The following is an 18631-nucleotide window of genomic DNA, read 5'->3' as shown; positions in this document are numbered from 1 at the left end:
CATTTGAATTTTATATTTTTTTTTTAAAAAAAAAACCGTTCAAATGTACACTCTATTATTGTTCATAGCGAAAAATCTGAATATCAAAATGAGATCTACATAATTAGATAATTAGAAGATGTTTTAATAAGAATTAAAAAAACATTAATTCCACCATCTCAACTTCTCAAGTATTATTCATACATATTTACCGATCGGCTAATGTATATTATATGATCATAAAATTTAAATTTTGTAACAAAAATATTATAACTAAAGACGTAAATGTAAACGTAACAAAAATAATTTGATTATAATTTAACATCGATGAAATTATGTTTTAGAAAACCATTTTGAAGGATTGATAACCAAATTTCATCGCCGCCGCGCAGTACACGTAAATGCATGCTTTCCCCGCTGTTTTCCGACGTGATTAACGGAAGATGTCGGGGAACGCTGCGGCGGCGGAATACTCTCGGATTTGTGCTTCGCCTGCCAAAACCACTCATCAGACGGCTCCGAACACGCTACTCCCTCCCCTCCCCTCCCGGAATTGCTAATCATTGTACGCGAATTCGGTCGGTAAAGGATCGCGCTTGGAAGGAGAAGGAAAGTATGTATTCGTTGCCACCATTGAATAAATATGGTTCTCTTTAATTGGCAGTTTAATCTTTTCTGTTTTTTTTTTTGGGGTTCTTCTGAATTTGATGAACATGTTATTCAACGGTAATTCTTAATTGGGTGCAGTTGATAAGGTATTATTGCTTCTTAGGTGATTTTCTGCACCAAATTTTATATGGTGATTTGGGTGTTTGTTAGATGTCCCCATCTATATGGACTTGTACGGTCATAGTTGTTAGATGTCCACGTCTATTGGATTAAGTTTCTGGGAATTGTATATATGAACAAGCTTTTGGGTTGAGGTCGTCCAAGTTCGATCATAATCTCGTCATGTGTCGGACTGCCCGTTAATGTCTTACGCATCAGATGTTTTTAATTTGTCTGCCTTGCGCTAAAGCTTGCCATACATGTGACATTCAGATTTGAGGTGCAATAAACATAGCGATGTTTCAATAATGTATTTTTTCATATAATGTAATTTTGGACAATTGCAAGTGTATCTGTTTTGCTGCATGAGAACTTATCTGCAGCAGATGTACAAAAATTAAGTCAGCCAGCGCACGCTCGATCCTGTCGTTGCAAGCTACGTAACATTCAGTTTAGGCCTTTTCTATACGGATGTTTCGACTTTCGTATGATGCCAATATATACCTTATATGGAACAACCTGTCAGGCTGTCACAAACATTTTTGATCGTCATAGTAAAATGGCAAAGGTGATAACTTGATGGCTCGATATTTTTCAACGTTGTTGAAATGCTCATTCTCCAACCTGCCAATTTACATGTTATTGTCATTGTCATGGAAAGATTAAAACCTTTGGTTTTCCAAAGAAATTAGTTGGCTGATTCAGTCATTTTCTGAGTCAACTATGCACACTGTTGCATAACCATGATGTGATTTTTAACTTCTTAGGTTCCAATTTTCTATAAACATGGGCTTGATGCAACCGAAATGATTTCTTTCTGGCTTTATAACTGTCATGCTGATGCCGAAAAATGTGGAGAAAAAACCAGGGCAGACAGAAACTAAACATGATGTAATCCTGTGATGCAGGATTGTGATGGATGTTTTATCAAACCTGAAGAAGTTCCAAATGCCACGACGGAGTATCTCCAGGCAGGCGACAAGTGTAATCACGACTCTCCTATGAAGGAATGGTGCTTCATCGAAATCAAGAACTAACTGCATCCATACAAGTCTCAGAAGAATATTCACTATCTGCAGTTCAAAGTAGGTTAAAAATATTTAACTATCTGTGTTTCTTATGAGCATGATCCATTAAAATTCACGGATATTGCGTCTTTTGAATTAACTTGAGTGCTCACCATGGCCACAAAGTAAACGGCCTTGTTTGATATCAAAAGCTTGTCTCTCAACCATGGATTTCTTGCTTTCTTTCTTAAAAGTCCCCAGTCCATGACAATGTCCCAGTATGTGTTAAAAATCGTCGTGACTCCCGAACTTGATGCTGCCACGATTTTCCAAAATGTTCCTTTCCTGAAATCATATATGGTCCTAATGATAAGTGCTGCTACTGTTGAGAAATATTTTAGGCTGTTGAGTCCTTGCATGAGGTCCTTCTCCTCAAACATGCGGCGGAGGCACTGAATTCAATTCATCAACCAAAAGTTGTAATATTCTTTTGGGGACAGAGAAGCTTGATCATTGATGATTGAACAGAGGATCATGCCCATTGAAGCATGGACTAACCTGCAGAACTCGTGACCAAAATGGAATAATTGCTACAACAATGAAAAAAATTTCATACACTTTGCTTTCGAGACACTGGTTTGATCTCCTTTTGAAGTCACCCCATCCGTAGTAGCAAATGTAAAATTGCACACTTCTGAAAGCCTGAACCTGAAATACATGAAAGTGAAACTACCGCGTTGATTATTGGCTAAAAACAGACAAAATTATAGCCACTAGCAAATTAGCTATACAATTATTGTGAAAATGGAATATGAACCTGGCTTGTTAGCTGGTCTGCCAAGAAGAAATCTGAGAAGGTAACCTACAAAGGTAGCCAGAAGAGAAATGATGGTGATGAGGTAAAATTTTTCCAGCTATATTTTGTTCCATTAATGAACCTGCATACCTTATAAAAGGGAGCGAGAAGACAATGCCATGTGCATCGAATGAGAAAGAAGCGACTAGAGCGATATATAATGTTGAAAGGACAAAAGGTTATAAGAAGCAAGACCTGGAAATTAATATCCTAGTGTCAGTATTTATCAAAAGATGATACATTTGTGAGAATCTGCTGAAGATATTTATGCAATGTAATAGTACTATGTTAATACACTATGAAGGGGGAAAGGACAGCTTTTAACTTACCATGACCAGTCCTGCTGGAACCAGTTCGGTTAATGTTTGATAACGTTGTGTTCTTGGATCCATTTCCATGTCCAGATTTGAAAGTACAGCTGCTAAAGTGAGTACTGAAAGGGCGGAAGCAAGTAGGAAGATCTCTCTGAATCCCAATTCTGTACCTGATTTAAGTCCAAAAATGAAGGGGTAGTTCACCCGGAATCGCCTCCAGAGGTATGTGTTTATCCCATACATGAACATGTGCAGGAAAATGAAGACGAACAAGCTACACATATAAGGCCATTGATTGAGTGTTTCGTAGTCTCGAGGTATCCATTCTATTATCTCGGAGGTTGAAAAATAATACCTGTAAAGTGGAAACATAATGTTCATATACTGCTCTCCTCCCTCGTGTTGAATAAGTCCCCTTGCATGTATTGTGACAATAACGCTGACGACTAGTGCCACTGAGCAACCAGTTAGTATACCTACAAGATGATGAGTAAATAGTTCGTTAAACTAATTGGATCACCTAATTTTCCAAAAGAATTTGCAATGAAATCATAGAGAATGTTGACATTTTATTTTCTTTTACAGAGAGTTCGCCCTTTTCCTTCCGCGCTTGCTTACCAAGGGTAAACGTTGTTCTGTGCCTCTCAACTTTATTTCTTGGCCTTAAAAGTTTCACCCCTTTTCTTCGGTTTCCACTTGAGAAGTACTTGACAAATGTGGACTCTACTCTTCCCATGAGCTTGTCTACCTGCAGGACAGAGACAAAAGTTAGGCCAAAATTATGCTTTTATTTTGCCAAAAAGACTCGGATACAAACCTCATTAGAGCCTCCCAGATCCGAATTGTCGATTATCAGTAAATAAGTTTTCGAAGCAGCTCTTGAAGTGATCTGCAAGAAAACAGCTCCATCGTGGAGTAAAGTGCAGTGAACAGAAAACATTTTCCTCATTTACTGTGAACTAACTACTTACCTTGTCATATTTCTTCATGATCTTGGAGAATGCCAACATATTCAATAAAATGTCACATTTTAAGAATTTGTTAATTCAACTCCTTTCGATATTAATTTAGTATGATAGTTTTTTCAGGTGAAGATGCATCACCGGTATCTTTTTAGGAGTCCTAGCTGCTGGTAATATTCGACGAAAACCCGTCTCAGTTTTTCCTCAACTTGTCTTAGTTCCTCAATTCTGAATGTAAGGTCTGATCTTTTTGTCCTTTTGATGACCCTTCTTAATGTTGACAGGGAAAATTTGATTCAATATTGATCTTTACATGATCCAGAAGCGTATTGTGCTGATCTCTATCAGCACCCTTTGGTTCATCTTCGGAAGCGCTCTCCGAGCTTGTCCCAAGTTCTTGGACCACATTCATGGATGAATCTTCTATAGGAAAGAGACGGCATCATTTACAATTTTGAGCCTCAGAAAACATTTAGAACAAACAAAAATCCATATTGCATTTACCTTCATGTCCTCGATTCGCAGGATTTTTACATTCACGTGCCACATCGGATGACTCAATTTCTTGATGATTCCCATGTTGTCTCATTGAAGGTTTATACACCATAATCCTTAAAGCGATGAGTGTATCCATCTGCTTGCTCAACTCCTCTGCTTGCACTGTCACTTCCTTAACGTTTTCCTTATAAAATCTCATTACTTTATTGAATTCAACATCAAAAATCTTAAAGAAATGACTCTCTCTTTCTCCATCATCTTCTGATGACTTCAGAAACATCGTCTGATAGAACTGATCATCCGCAGAACTTTCCGGCTGCACGCGATTCACTAGTATCACCTCATCTTCGCTCTTTGTCACGTGGTTGTCCCGACCCGTTAGCCCGCTGAACGACCGGTACAAGCTTAAGGTCCTCTCCAAGAAACCACCTCGGCTCCCAGAATTTTGCTGTCGGGATTTTGAGACGTTTTTCAGCTGTTTTTTAAGATGTTTGTAATCTATATACGCTTTTTGCCATTCTTGGACCATTTGGGAAGCTAAATCTTTGCCAAATTTCATCCTTTCTGCGCCTTGGAAGTGTTTTGTCTTTGTTTTCTTGATGTTGGAGAATATGATTTGCTCTTTGTTTGCTGAAATCCATTAAATAGAAAAATAAACATCGTGAACTCATTTTAATTTTATACTCGGAAAATTTATTTTGTTAAATTTTCCTCTTCCGAATATATTTTATTATTATATAATTTATATCATACTTAAGTATCATTTTTTATAGTATCTCACTCGGAATGATTATCAGCATAATTATCAATTTAAATAAAAGAAAATAATTTTTATTATACAAAATATTACATGAATTTATTATAAAAATAAAAAAAACATTTCTAAAAAATACAAATTAAAATAATCTCTTTTTATCAAAGAAAAAAAATATCTCCGAAATCATTTTTCAAAAGTTTTCCCAAAACATTTAAAATAAAACCAAACATTGACTTTCATAATCTATACGATTATATAAAACATGAGCACATTATAATAACTACCTTGAGAACATCAAATTTACTTATTTCAAAATTACTCTTCCTATCGACCACCCACTAAATCTCTTTCACTCCTTTATGTTTTATTTTTTAAAAAAATATAAATATAAAAGCTTCAATTTTACACACGCAAAACGTGTGCATTTTTTCTAGTAAAAATCAAAATCAAAATCAAACATTGACTTGGTTTGGTCCTCTATAACTAAATGGGCATTTATTAAGGCTTGAACCTGAAATCTCAAGATTACATTTTGAGTATGCTTCTTGTAACACAAAAAAACTTCTCACATACCAATTTTATAAGAATGATATTTTATTTGGGTTATCGATGAAAAAATATTATTTTTTATTATAAATATAAATAAAATTAACTTGTCTAACAAATAAAAATTCGTGAAATCATCTCAATATATCACTCTTCATGTAAATATATAAATAAGCACAAGATTTTTATTGGACAAACTTGGTGATTTCAATGTATTTTTCATGTAAAAGTATATATTAATATTATAGATTGTACCCATCGTACCATGCAGTTGAGTCCACCAATACATTTGAATCGGAGAAATGATATCGAGAATGAATTTAAAATAACAGTCATATCGTTTTTTTTTTATTCCAAATATAACTCGACTAATATTTTTAACTGAATTAATAAATTGTGAACTTGTAATATAACTAAAATAAATTAAGTGAAACAATATATGGAAAATTTCAAAAGTGCGGTTGCAAATTATTCGAGAAAAATTTATTTTGTTTGAAAATTTTCATTAACAAAATATTTTATAAAAAAAAATTAAATTATTTAATTTTAATTTTTTTTCTTTTTAAAACCCTAAAATATAGATTTTAAATTATTAGAATTGAAAAACACGAAATACATTTGGGGTTTGAATCGAATTTCCCATAACACGATGGGTCTACTTCTCATTCCAAAATACTAAGATAGTCTCAATCATCGAAAATGAAAATAATCAAAATATAGTTTAATCGAAATAACCAATGGAACCGATATAAATCGAAAATTCGATTTATTAAATAAATCGATACGATTCATGTTTTGAAATAAAAAAAGGAAAAATTGTTTTTTTTGGTATGGTGTGTTTGTCATTTTGAGATTTCGGTCCTCTATATTTTCAGATTTCAGTTTTAGTTCGCTATCTTAATTTTTTTTTAGCAATTTTAGTCTTTTTTTCTGATGTGGCACTGATGCAGTGCTGATGTGGAGCTGATGTGAACAGTGCCACGTAAACATCTTCGAAGAAAAATGACTAAAATTGCTAAAAATAAAACATGCAGGACTAAAACTGAAATATGAAAACATAAAGCACCGAAATCACAAAGTGACAAACATACAAGACCAAAATTGTGATTTTCTCTTAAAAAAACTATATAACAATTCAAAATGGTTACCACAAAGAGGACCCCATCTCACATGAGTCAGAGACTCATTGACTCATGATGTGGTTTAAATCTAGGGATGTTCACGAGCGGCAGAGATCTGAAGGAGGGAGCAACATGATCAACTCCAAAGCATACCCATAATATTTCAGCAAAAAATATGCTCCACACGAAGATGGAACCCGCAATTCTGGAAATTTTTTTACCATATCACCCCAAACCTTACGAAGTCGCATATGACACGTAGGCAACTATATAACAATTTTATTAAGAAAATATGGGCTGCCTTAATTTTAATTTTGGGCTCACTTTCAATTTCATTCTTTCATCTTCCCTGTTTCATCTTCATCCATGGACAGACCATCCGCCATGTTCTTGCTTCTCAGTTCTCTCCTATGTTGCCCTAACTATTGAATCTTGAACAGAAGCTTTGCACAAACGTCGAAAATTCGATAATTGTGAGAGGTAATTCTCTGTTGTATTTTTTTAATTTATGATTTTTCGGTGGATTTAAACTTCTGAGCTTAGTTTATATTAACTTTCCCCTCAAAATGGCGACCCGGGATATTATCATCAGACCTTTGCATCAATATATCAAGAGATCAGCAATTTCAATCACCGCCCCTCCTTTTCCAAACACAAATTTTCAATCTTTTTCGGTTTCCGCAGCTTCCCATCACTCGAATTTAGCATCCCTTTTCCAAAGGTATGGTTTTTCACCTTCTCAGCTGCCTGATTTCCTCAGAAAGAATGAGTTTTTACTGGACTCGAGCCCCTCAGAAGTCGAAAAATCATTTAAAATCTTGTTGTCTATGAAGCCTTCCCAAGATTTTATTGTTTCAACAATTAGTAGTTGTCCCAGAGTTCTAGAACTTGAATTCTTGAAAAAATGGCAGAAGGGTTTTCTGCAACTACAAATTTGTAACATCACAACGAAGGCAGTTAAGAATGTCCTTCAAGTTGCAAAGAAAATGGGGCTTAGCCCAGATGATGTTCTTGAGTGTATCCTATATTTAAAGGATTTGGGGATCAGTGAGGGGACTATTATTACGATTTTGGAGGAAGAGCCTATGATATTGGTATCGAAAAGGGATGAAATTATGGAAAAAATTGAGTTCTTGATGGGGATTGGAGTCCGGAAGAAAGAAATCGACAGAATTATTTGTTTGTTTCCTGGGATTTTGGGGTACGGAGTGGAAAATAGGTTGAAGCCATTATTTGATGAGTTTGATGATTTAGGTTTTAGCTTAAGTGAGGTTAAGAGAGAGGTTCTTAGAGATCCTGTGGTTCTTGAGTTGGAAAATGGAGAGCTGACGCGGTGTATGGAATTGCTCAGGAGTTTGAAGTGTCGGATGGCAATTAAGGAGCGTATTTTTCGGTCAGGAGAATTTAGAGCTGGTTATGAAGTGAAGCTGAGGATAAGTTGCTTAAGGGAGCATGGTTTGACATACAGAGATGCATTTGGGGTGCTATGGAAGGAACCAAGGGTGATTTTGTATGAGATTGGGGAAATCGAGAAGAAAATCGAATTCTTGCTGCAGAAAATGAGGTTTGACCTACAATGCTTGGTCGAAGTTCCTGAATATTTGGGGTTGAATTTGGATAAGCAGATTGTTCCTAGATTCAAGGTTATTGATTATTTAAGGGCAAATGGTGGGCTTGGAGACGAGGTGCGTCTGAGAAATCTGGTTAAGCTCAGTAGGCTGAAATTCTATAATATGTATGTTAAGCCATATCCAGAACTGGAAAAGGTTTACGGTAGATTTTCTGAAGAAGATCAAGTTCGAAGCCGTCATCCTGTTGGCATGTGGAAACTTTTCAGGCCACAACAGTATCTGGAGTCCAAGGACGTTGCTAAAAACATTGAGTGATCAGTGGGCTTGAAAAGGGCGTATAAGTATAGGCGGGTACATATGTAGGAATTTTGAAGAGAGTGGGCGCCCCAGCACAAGTAATGGCGTCGTCTACAAGCAGATTTCAAGGATTCATCAACGAAGCTCTAGCAATGGCTGTTCTTTGTTTTTGTCCTGAAATCCGAACGCCAAATCTCCAACGTATGTTTGACACTTCTCAGAAACTTCGAAATGAATTCTTGGGCATCTCCATTTTCTGATTGCTGTCCTGGAAACACGATCTGTTTTCGTTATAAATATGAGTCAAGTCAACTTCGTGAGACCGTCTCGGCTACTCAAGATATATTCTTATTAATGGAGCTGTTGAAGAGAACAGGTTCATGGTTTACTATGCTGATCCGAATTCTACAGAATCTCAAGGGGAATAAAACTATTATTTTTGCAAATTACTCTTCAATAATATTGTGAAAAAATGGAAGCTGAAGATTATATATGTTTCTTGAATTGAATGTAAGCAATTGTTGAGGAGTAACTATTTTTCCAGCTAGTACAGTAATCAAAATATGATATTTGGGTTTGTTTCAATTTTCAAAATACTTGCTAAAGCCTTATTAAGTATAATTTATTAAGATTCATAAATATAAGTAAACTAGGAATAAATATTAAAATTGTTATCATCAAACTAATTTTTAATTATAATTTTAACTTGATTTATATTTTATTTTCAATTTTAGAAATAAAAAATATTTCATTTTTATTTTTTAATGACTTCATACCACAAATATTGTAGTTATTATAAATTTTGAAAATGATTTTTTTATGATCATAATATCATACAAAATAAATATGAGTACAACAAAATTATTTCTTTTTAAATATGTGGTATTTATCATAGCACAAATAAAATTATACTGAAAAGATTTATATTAATTAATTTTTTTACTAATTCTATTACTTACAATCCGAAAGAAAATCTTGTAGTGCGACTGTGCGAGTTTGGAAAACAGAAATTGCAAAAACACTAGAATATATCAAAAAAATTTCCGATAAATTTTAAATATATTAAGCAAATAAAAATAAAAAAACCACAGAAAAGATCAAAGTTGAAATTACCATGTCATGATAGTATGTTTCTTTATATTTTATTTTATTTCTTACCTTTGCATATTTCAAAATTAATAACTTTTATTCTATTTTTCAAAAAAAAATCTCATTATTTAATTTTTTTTGGGAATACATACATTTGGTGTAACACAATTTGTTTGTATATAATAATTTCAGTCTTTAGGTCTTCATGTACTAAGAGCACCCCCATTTGTGCATTAATAGGTGATTATTAACACCTATTAATATTATTGTATCAATATTATTGTATCAATATGGGTGCATGGATTATTAATATGGGCTGTCAAGTCAGCCCAAAAATTCATTTGCATTAACGTATTAATGTATGGAAAAGAGAAGAAATTCTTTGAAAAAAAAAGGGGCCTCTAGTGCTGGGTAATATCTGGCGTGTGCACACACACTCTTTGGTGGAGAGTGTGAGTGGGACATACCTCTCTTATATTTTGCAATTAAAAAAATATAAAAAATGTAAAAAATAAAAGAAAATAGTAAAATAGCTGTTGGTTGCTTCAATATAAATGTACATAGTATGTATATATGTATCTGTTTGTAAAGTAAATAACAACTCTTTCATTAATTTTTTTAAAAAATAAATATTTAACACGAAAAATTATTTTAAATAATTACAATTTATTTAAATAGTAATATCTAGAGCCCCAAAGGTTATTTCATATTTTTAAAATATATTTATTTTTTTAATCAAAACAAAAAATATACAAATTTTAAAATTGTAAACAAAATTAGAAATTTATTTATTTAATAATGAATGGACAGTGGGACCCATAAATAATGAGTGTTGATATTAAATGAATGTGAGTGTGTATTAATAATGAGAAGGTGTTAATGTAAAGAGTATGTGGCATGTGGATCCCAAGCTTTTTGAAGAGGTGGAAGGTGGAATAATGCGCATTAATCCCCAATGAGTGTCGGTGGTGGAGTAGATAAACTCTCGGTAAATGATCATTTGCAAACTATCTGTTAATCCGAAAATTTATTCAAAGCGTACTGAAAATAACTCTCGATAAATGATGATTTGCAAACTATTATGTTAATCCGAAAGTTTGTTCAAAGCGTATTGAAAATAACTCTCAGTAAATGATGATTTGCAAACTATTCTGTTAATCCGAAAGTTTGTTCAAAACGCTCTAAAAACAACGATAAAAAGGGGGGAGAAAAGAAAAAGAAAGATATTAAAACATTTTAAGTATACCAGCATGTGCATGCGATTCACGCATGTTAAGATGTTTGTCTAAACAATTTAATCCGATACAATTAACCTCAAGAACAATATAGAGAAGTCTCAGATTACCAACTAATTTTCCAGCAAGATTAATAACTAAGGCAGTAAAATCAAAGCAATAAAATCAAGAACACCTGTTTACGTGCTATAACGAGCCTACATTCACGGAAGATAGCCACTTCTTATTAAACCAACAGCAAGATTCAATACACTTACGGATAGAACAACAAAGAACAAAATAGACACATATTTACAGATTCCCAGATTGAGCTTCTATCCTCAATCCTTAGCCGCTCTCTGATCTTTTTTCTGTCTTTCTTCTCTTACTCAATCTGTCGATTCAGTTGTGTATTCCCTTCTTGAGTTTTTTGGAGATAATCCTCACATAAGTGTTGAATTTCCCCGCTGAAATCGATTCGTATTGATATATTTGCAATGTTTGACGATAACACTACGCCGCCTGTTCCCGCCGGATACAGGCAAACTGATCCGCAGCCACATGCTTATTTTTTAGAAGAATTGAAAGGGAAGGTGTTTTGGGGAGGAATGGATACAAACTGTTCTCAGTTTTTGTATCTAATTCTTGAGAGAAAGAAACCGGAAGCCACGCAGATGATCTTTTCGGAGGTGACAGACCAGATATGTATTTTGATGTCCGATCGATGCGGTAGCAATGTAGTCGAAAAGCTCTTCCAAGTCTGCAACCAACAACAGATGGACCAGTTGGTGTTTTCGATCACCTCTAATGTAGATTTGCTCATGGCTGTCTGTCTCCACTCTCGCGGGTGTGTTCACAATTGCTCCTGTTCATTACTCTTATTACTCTTTCTCAACATTCAATATTCTGTCTTTCTTTGCAGATCTAAATCCATGAAAAAGTTTCTCCAGTGTCTGGTCACACCAGACCAGATATCTCATATGATATCAATCATCCAACGCATCACTGTTCCACTCGTAAACCACAAGATTGGTGTTGACGTTATTCGCCACTGCTTACATATCTTCCCTGCAAAACAAACTCAAGTATTTATCTCTGAATGCCAACCTAGTTTTATGAAATTTACTGCATCTATAACATCACTTGTGTTTTTGCAAATTTTGGATGTATGAAATTTACTGCATCTATAACATCACTTGTGTTTTTGCAGATTTTGGATGTGTTTGCTGATAATCTTTTCGAAATGGCCACTTAGAAAACCGGGTCCTTGCTTCTTGGGGAAGTCCTCCGATCAAAAATCTTTTCGCTGAAAAGCCAACAGCGTATTGTCTTAGAAATTATTGCAAATGTTCATCGTTTGTGTGTTACTCTATTTGGGTATGTACACTTTTCCTTTTCACATACCTCTCGCATGTAAAATCCAAAACCTAACAATTTTCCGGTTTCAGGTGTAATGTGGTGTGGGATGTACTATCTTCATGGCCGGATGGGGTAAGAGATATAGTAGCTCGACTGACCGGGACTTTCGCCTGCCTATCTATGAACAAATATGCAACCGATATTGTTTTGGGATTGATAGAGAAATACAAAGAAGAATTCGCACCTCAAATCATCAATGAAATAATATGCAGTTCTGATTTCTCGAGAGTGCTGCTACACCCTGATGGCAAAGATGTTCTCGAACATGCTAAGAAATACTCTACAGTATCGTTGACAGTGTTTCCCTTTATTTACTATCTAGCCAGCTCTAATTAAACGTTAATGGTAATACAACCTTATGCAATTTCACAGGGAGCAGTTCTCAAGAGTTTGAATCATCAGATCGCCTTACACTCTGATCACTCACCTAGCCCTCACCATGGAAAGAACAGTCTCCCTAAATCGCAGGGAACAGTTCTCAAGATTATGAATCATCAGATTCCTCTGCACTCTGATCAAGTGCATAGCCATTGCCATGGAAAGAACAGTCTCCCTAAATCGCAAGGAACCGGTCACAAGATGCTGAATCAGCAGATTCCCCTACAATCTGACCATTGCCCTGCAAAGAACATCAAGCCTAAATGGAAAATATAGAGGTATGATTATTGAGAAATATGACCTCCTTTGCAATCTGAAACCCTGTCACTCGGCTATGCATATGACCTTATTGTTTGTTTTTGTGTGTCCTGATTTTTGATACTGGTATTTTTGTGATTAAGGGTGAAGATTGAATAACTTTATGAGTACTTATGTTTGTCCTTTGTCTATAAAGTTCAAACCATGGCAAGATAGATTTCCTCTCTTAATTATTTCATTTATTTTGTCTTTATTTAAAGTTCAAACCTTATTGTTTGTTTTTGTATGTCCTGCTTTTTGATACTGGTATTTATGTGCTTTAGGGTGAACATTGAATGAATGACTTCATCAGTACTCATGTTAAAGTTCAAACCTGTAATCGATAAAGAGTTGACATACCCAGTTTAAAATTCTTGCATCCAATAATTTTGAATAAATGTAACGGGAGAAGGATCAAAATATTACTTTCTTGATTGATCCTTTGGAGGGATCATACAACCATTCACAAAAGAAAGCATGATCAAAGGTGCACGGGACATCTTGAAGTTGAAGGTCTTTCCTTTTCCTGATCACACATTTGCCTTCAATCATATCAACCAGTACTGTATGCATTTCTTCTCTGTGGTAGAGCTGAGAAACGCTCCAGAAAAAAGTGATTTCAGAAAACCATCATAAGATAACAAATTCATTATAGATTAATTCACTCATTACTGATATGAATCCTTATTCCAGTATAACTATGATAAATATAAAAGGATTAAGTAACTAAGAATGACATTAGCATAAATGTTGGTTTTCAAAAGTGGTATGAAGCAATTACCTCTTGAATATCTGAAGAGTAAGCCTTCGCCACTGATATGTCCTCTGGTCTGAAAAACCTCCTAACTTTGACCTGCACTGAATTGGCATCATGTTGCTCAGACTTTTTAAGATTGCAAATTTCAAGCAGCTGGCAAATAAAATGGGCCTTTAATCCAACATTTCTTCCACTTTTGAAAATTTCACCTTCCTTTTCTGCTGACAAGTAACTAGGACTCATGTAGACATAATCAAGAATTGAGTATTTAGTTCCTCGTTACGTAAAACCATTCATAGAATAATGCAGGATAAACTTCTCAATATCAATGTCAGCTTCCTTCGATTTGCATACTTGACAAGAGCCAGACCCCTACCCCTTCGATTTACAGGGAAGAGCAAAGAAGTCACCCCTCTTGGGTGAATACAAACTTTTGCAGTAATATTCAGTTGGCAATCTCATTTTCTTCCTTTCTTCTGCTCGAGCCTTATTCATTTTTCAGTGTCGGCATTTGCTTTTCTATGCTGATAACCCAACCCCATGGTGTTGATCCAATCTTCACATGTACACTCTGTTCGACTTCTTCTAGTTGAAAGTTCATACAGTGCTCCGTCAAAAACAGCTCCCTTTCATTTGTAGTGTTTCCAAGCACAGTTTCACACCTTGTTGCATCAACCTCCCATGAAACATTTTATCTACATCAATTTTTTTCAAACATGTACTTATATAAAACAGATGGCCGGATCATTGCCTACATGATCAACTTGGACAGTTCCACCAACTTCAATTTAATATCCATGGACTGTGGGCCTTTTATATAAAGCCTCGCCAGTTGGTAATTTGCCCACTGATTTTCCCATCCCACTTTACTGGCTTGCTACCTGAACAAGACTTGGTTTGCCGTTGTGCTAAACCATGTATCTGACTTTTGTCTGGAACTGTCAATTCTCCTCAAGAGCATCATCGTCATTTTCCTCTTGCTCTTCAATCTCATCATCCTCTTTTACTTCACTAAGGATTCCTTCATTTGATTCATCAGGTAAGTGATTTGAATAATAACCACCCCAGATTCTATTGATTAGCCTGTGTAGTATTTAATTATTTTAATGTACTGAATATTTTGACTTTTGTGGCTTAGAATAGTAGTCAAAGTCATAGATAGTATTTTATTTTACTATCCACTAGATAAAATATATAGCTTCTTTTGTACGTGTAATTTTTCCTCCATCTTTGAATGAAATACTCTGCCTGCAAAAGTTCTTCTCTGCTCAAGCTTATTTTTCAGCCCATTTTTATTCTTCAAAACTCAACATTTGGTATCAGAGCCAGCTTAAAAAAATCTGGTTTCTTGAGCAAAAATCATGGCAAACCCAAGCAATTTACAGCAGGTTGCTCTTCCAATTTTTGGGGGAGAAAACTATGAGTTTTGGTGCAAGAAGATGAAGACTCTGCTCATATCTTTAGATTTGTGGGATCTTGTTCAAGATGGTTACAATGATGAAGAATCGGAAGAACTTACAGTAGTTCAAATAAAGGAGCTAAAGAAATCAAAACAAAGAGATGCGGCTGCTTTGTCAAAAATCCAACAAGCTGTAGCAGATTTGATTTTTCCATGAATCATGATAGCTGAAAAATCAAAAGAAGCATGGGACATTCTTCAAAATGAATTTGGAGGAGATGAGAAGGTACGAAGCATTAAACTTCTAAATCTTAGAAGAGAGTTAGAAAATTTGAAAATGAAGGAGAAAGAAAGCTTGGATGTGTTTCATTCAAAGTTTGTGGAGTTATTTAACCAAATGAAAACTTATGGTGAAGAAATTTCAAATCAAAGAATGATTGAGAAAATTTTAAATTGTCTTCCGGAGAGATTTAATCCGATAGTGGCTGTTATTGAGCAAACAAAGGATATTTCAAAAATGAACATTCATGAGTTGATTGGAGCATTAAAATATTATGAAGAAAGGTTGGTTAGACAATCTGAAAAATCTGTTGAGAGTGCATTTCAATAAAAATTAAATATGAATGTTAAAAGCAGTGGAGAGTCATCTTCAAGTGGTGAACAAAATAAAGGACAATCATTTCGAGGTGGAAGATTTGGTAGAGCAAGAGGAAGAGAAAGAGGAAGAAACTTTAGAGGAAGAGGCAGAGGTTTCTATCATAGAAACCAAAATGAAAATGAAAGTAAATGCACACATTGTGAAAGAACAAGCCATGAATACAAGGATTGTTGGTACAAGGACAAGCCTAAATGTCGTACTTGTCATAAGATTGGTCATGTACAAAAAGATTGTACTGAAAATAATCAGCAACAAGCCAATTTTTCGAAAGAAAAAGGAGAAGAAAATATGTTCTATGCTTGTCATCTTGCTGCCGAGAAAAAGAATAATGTTTGGTATATTGACAGTGGTTGTAGTAATCACATGATGGGTGATAAATCGATATTTTTGAGCATTGATTCAACTGTAAATTCTGAAGTGAAAATGGGAAATGGTGCTCTTGTTTCAGCACAAGGAAAAGGAACAATTTGTGTTGAAACAAAGGAAGGAAACAATTACATTCATGATGTGTTGCTTGTGTCGGATTTGGAGCAAAATTTGTTGAGTGTTGGACAGCTTGCTCAAAATGGATATGAAGTTCACTTTGAAGGGAATTATTGCACCATATTTGACAAGAATGTATCTAAACAAATTTTGGCAAAGATACAAATGGAGAAGAGCAAAAGTTTTCCACTTATTTTCAAGTATGCAGGAATTATGGCAATGAGAGCTCAAATGATGAATGATTCTTGGTTATGGCATTGGAGATTTGGCCACTTGAATTTTCAAAGTCTCAAGCTGTTACACAATAAAAATATGGTACATGGACTTCCAAAAATTGAAGAAATTCAGCATGTTTGTGAAGGTTGTGCTCTTGGAAAGCATCATAGACAATCTTTTCCTAAAAGTGGAGCATGGAGAGCAAAGAGGCCTCTAGAACTTGTGCATTCAGATGTGTGCGGACCTATGTCGACACTCTCTCATGGAAATAACAGGTATTTCATCCTTTTCATTGATGATTTTACCCGCATGACTTGGATATATTTCATGAGATCCAAATATGAGGTGTTTAACATTTTTCGGAAGTTCAAGAATTTCATTGAAAAACAAAGTGGATATGCCATTAAAGTTCTAAGGACAAATAATGGAAAAGAGTATAATTCTAATGAATTTGATAAGTTTTGTGATGAAGAAGGTATTGCAAGACAGCTTACTGTCCCATACACCCCACAACAAAATGGTGTATCGGAAAGAAAAAATCAAACCGTGATGGAAATGGCAAAATCAATGTTACATGCTAAAGGTTTGCATAAAACTTTTTGGGCTGAAGCGGTATACACGGCTGTTTATGTGTTAAATAGATGTCCAACAAAAGTTTTGATGGACAAAACACCTCTTGAAGCATGGAGTGGCAAAAAGCCATCGGTGAAGCACTTGAAAATTTTTGGATCAGTTTGTTATGCACAGATTCCAAAAGAGAAGAGACACAAACTTGATGAAACTAGTGTGAAATGTATTTTTGTTGTTTATAGCAGCATGTCGAAGGGTTATCGCCTCTATAATCTGAAAAATGGAAATATAATAAGCAGCAGAGATGTCATATTTGATAAGAATTCAGTTTGGAATTGGGATAAGAATGAGGTTGAGAAAGGTGCTGCATTTTCTCTTAATGACCAACAAAATTCAGCAAGAGAAGTTGATGAAAATGATGAATTCATTCCACAGGCAGAAACAGATTTTTCATCCTCTAGTGACTCATCTTCAAGTTCAAGTTCTTCTTCATCAAGTCCCAATACACCAAAGATGAGAAACTTAAATGATGTTTATGCAAGGTGTAATTTCTGCACGATTGAACCAGAAAATTTTGATGAAGCAATCAAACAAGATACTTGGAAAAAGGCAATGAAAAAAGAAATATGTGTCCTTGAGAAGAATAAGACATGGGAATTAGTTGAAAGACCGAACCATAAAGAAGTTGTTGGTGTGAAGTGGATTTATAAGGTGAAATTCAATGAGGATGGTTCTTTTCAAAGAAACAAGGCAAGACTTGTAGCCAAAGGCTACACTCAACAATATGGAGTTGATTTTTAAGAAACTTTTGCACCGGTTGCTCGTTTGGATACAATTAGAATGCTTATTGCATTGGCAGCCCAACAAGGATGGAAATTGCATCAACTTGATATAAAATCAGCTTTTTAAATGGAGAATTGATTGAAGAGATTTTTGTGGAACAAAACCTCAAGGATTTGTGGTGAAAGGAAGAGAAGATGAAGTATACCGATTGAAAAAATCTTTATACGGACTCAAACAAGCTCCAAGAGCTTGGTACATCCAAATTGATTCATATTTCAACCATCAAGGTTTCAAGAAAAGCAAAAGTGAGCCTACCTTGTACGTGAAAACTCAAGGTAAATTGATACTTGTTGTTGCCTTATATGTCGATGATTTATTGTTTTGTGGTAATGATGAGAATATGATCTTTGAGTTCAAAAATGTGATGATGAGAAAATATGAAATGAGTGACATGGGGCTGCTTCATCATTTTTTGGGTATGGAAATTTATCAAGAAAATGATGGTGTGTTCATTTGCCAAAAGAAATATGCTGAAAATATTTTGAAGAAGTTTGGCATGTGTGATTGCAATCCAACTACCATTCCAATGGTAGTGAATGAGAAACTAAAAAAAGAAGATGGTGAGAAAAAAGGTTGATGCTACTTTGTTTAGAAGTTTGGTTGGAAAGTTGTTATATCTAACTGCCACGAGA

General features: G+C 34.8%; 3 protein-coding genes and 2 long non-coding RNA genes across 7 annotated transcripts; 3 read left to right on the top strand and 2 right to left on the bottom strand.

Annotated features, from left to right (window-relative positions):
* The first annotated feature begins 322 nt into the window (after positions 1–322).
* Positions 323–3623, top strand: LOC140882514 (uncharacterized). Its single transcript, XR_012150228.1, has 4 exons — positions 323–592; positions 1656–1832; positions 3015–3241; positions 3510–3623. It is a non-coding gene; the product is annotated as an uncharacterized lncRNA (long non-coding RNA).
* Positions 1025–4071, bottom strand: LOC140882512 (phosphate transporter PHO1 homolog 9-like). Of its 3 annotated transcripts, XM_073288568.1 has the most exons (11): positions 3896–4071; positions 3742–3813; positions 3543–3672; positions 3280–3400; positions 2940–3198; positions 2701–2805; positions 2572–2616; positions 2313–2462; positions 1928–2206; positions 1681–1820; positions 1025–1371 (listed from the first exon to the last, which is right to left on the bottom strand). In XM_073288568.1, exons 1-11 carry the CDS (start codon positions 3932–3934, stop codon positions 1278–1280), a joined length of 1434 nt encoding a protein of 477 aa, XP_073144669.1. In that variant the 5' UTR covers positions 3935–4071; the 3' UTR covers positions 1025–1277. The 3 variants fall into 3 exon arrangements, with proteins under 3 accessions (XP_073144669.1, XP_073144670.1, XP_073144668.1); XM_073288569.1 differs by having other exon boundaries at positions 1028–1371; positions 1928–2099; positions 2371–2462; positions 2940–3400; positions 3742–4023; XM_073288567.1 differs by having other exon boundaries at positions 1033–1371; positions 2940–3400; positions 3742–4023.
* A 143-nt stretch (positions 4072–4214) lies between these two features.
* LOC140882513 (phosphate transporter PHO1 homolog 10-like) lies at positions 4215–5009 on the bottom strand. Its single transcript, XM_073288570.1, has one exon. The coding sequence runs from the start codon at positions 4941–4943 to the stop codon at positions 4359–4361; it is 585 nt and encodes a 194-aa protein (XP_073144671.1). The 5' UTR covers positions 4944–5009; the 3' UTR covers positions 4215–4358.
* A 2128-nt stretch (positions 5010–7137) lies between these two features.
* Positions 7138–9210, top strand: LOC140883977 (transcription termination factor MTERF15, mitochondrial-like). The gene has a single exon (XM_073290612.1). It carries the CDS (start codon positions 7375–7377, stop codon positions 8692–8694), a length of 1320 nt encoding a protein of 439 aa, XP_073146713.1. The 5' UTR covers positions 7138–7374; the 3' UTR covers positions 8695–9210.
* Positions 9211–11598: 2388 nt separating this feature from the next.
* On the top strand, positions 11599–13139 carry LOC140885414 (uncharacterized). The gene is made up of 5 exons (XR_012150929.1): positions 11599–11826; positions 11902–12064; positions 12190–12356; positions 12428–12683; positions 12771–13139. It is a non-coding gene; the product is annotated as an uncharacterized lncRNA (long non-coding RNA).
* The last annotated feature ends 5492 nt before the right edge of the window (positions 13140–18631 follow it).

The sequence above is a fragment of the Henckelia pumila genome, chromosome 2, assembly GCF_033568475.1.
Source record: "Henckelia pumila isolate YLH828 chromosome 2, ASM3356847v2, whole genome shotgun sequence".
Taxonomy (NCBI): domain Eukaryota; kingdom Viridiplantae; phylum Streptophyta; class Magnoliopsida; order Lamiales; family Gesneriaceae; genus Henckelia; species Henckelia pumila.
The sequence above is the reverse complement of the archived record's forward strand: the minus strand, read 5'-3'. Positions and strand labels throughout refer to the sequence as shown.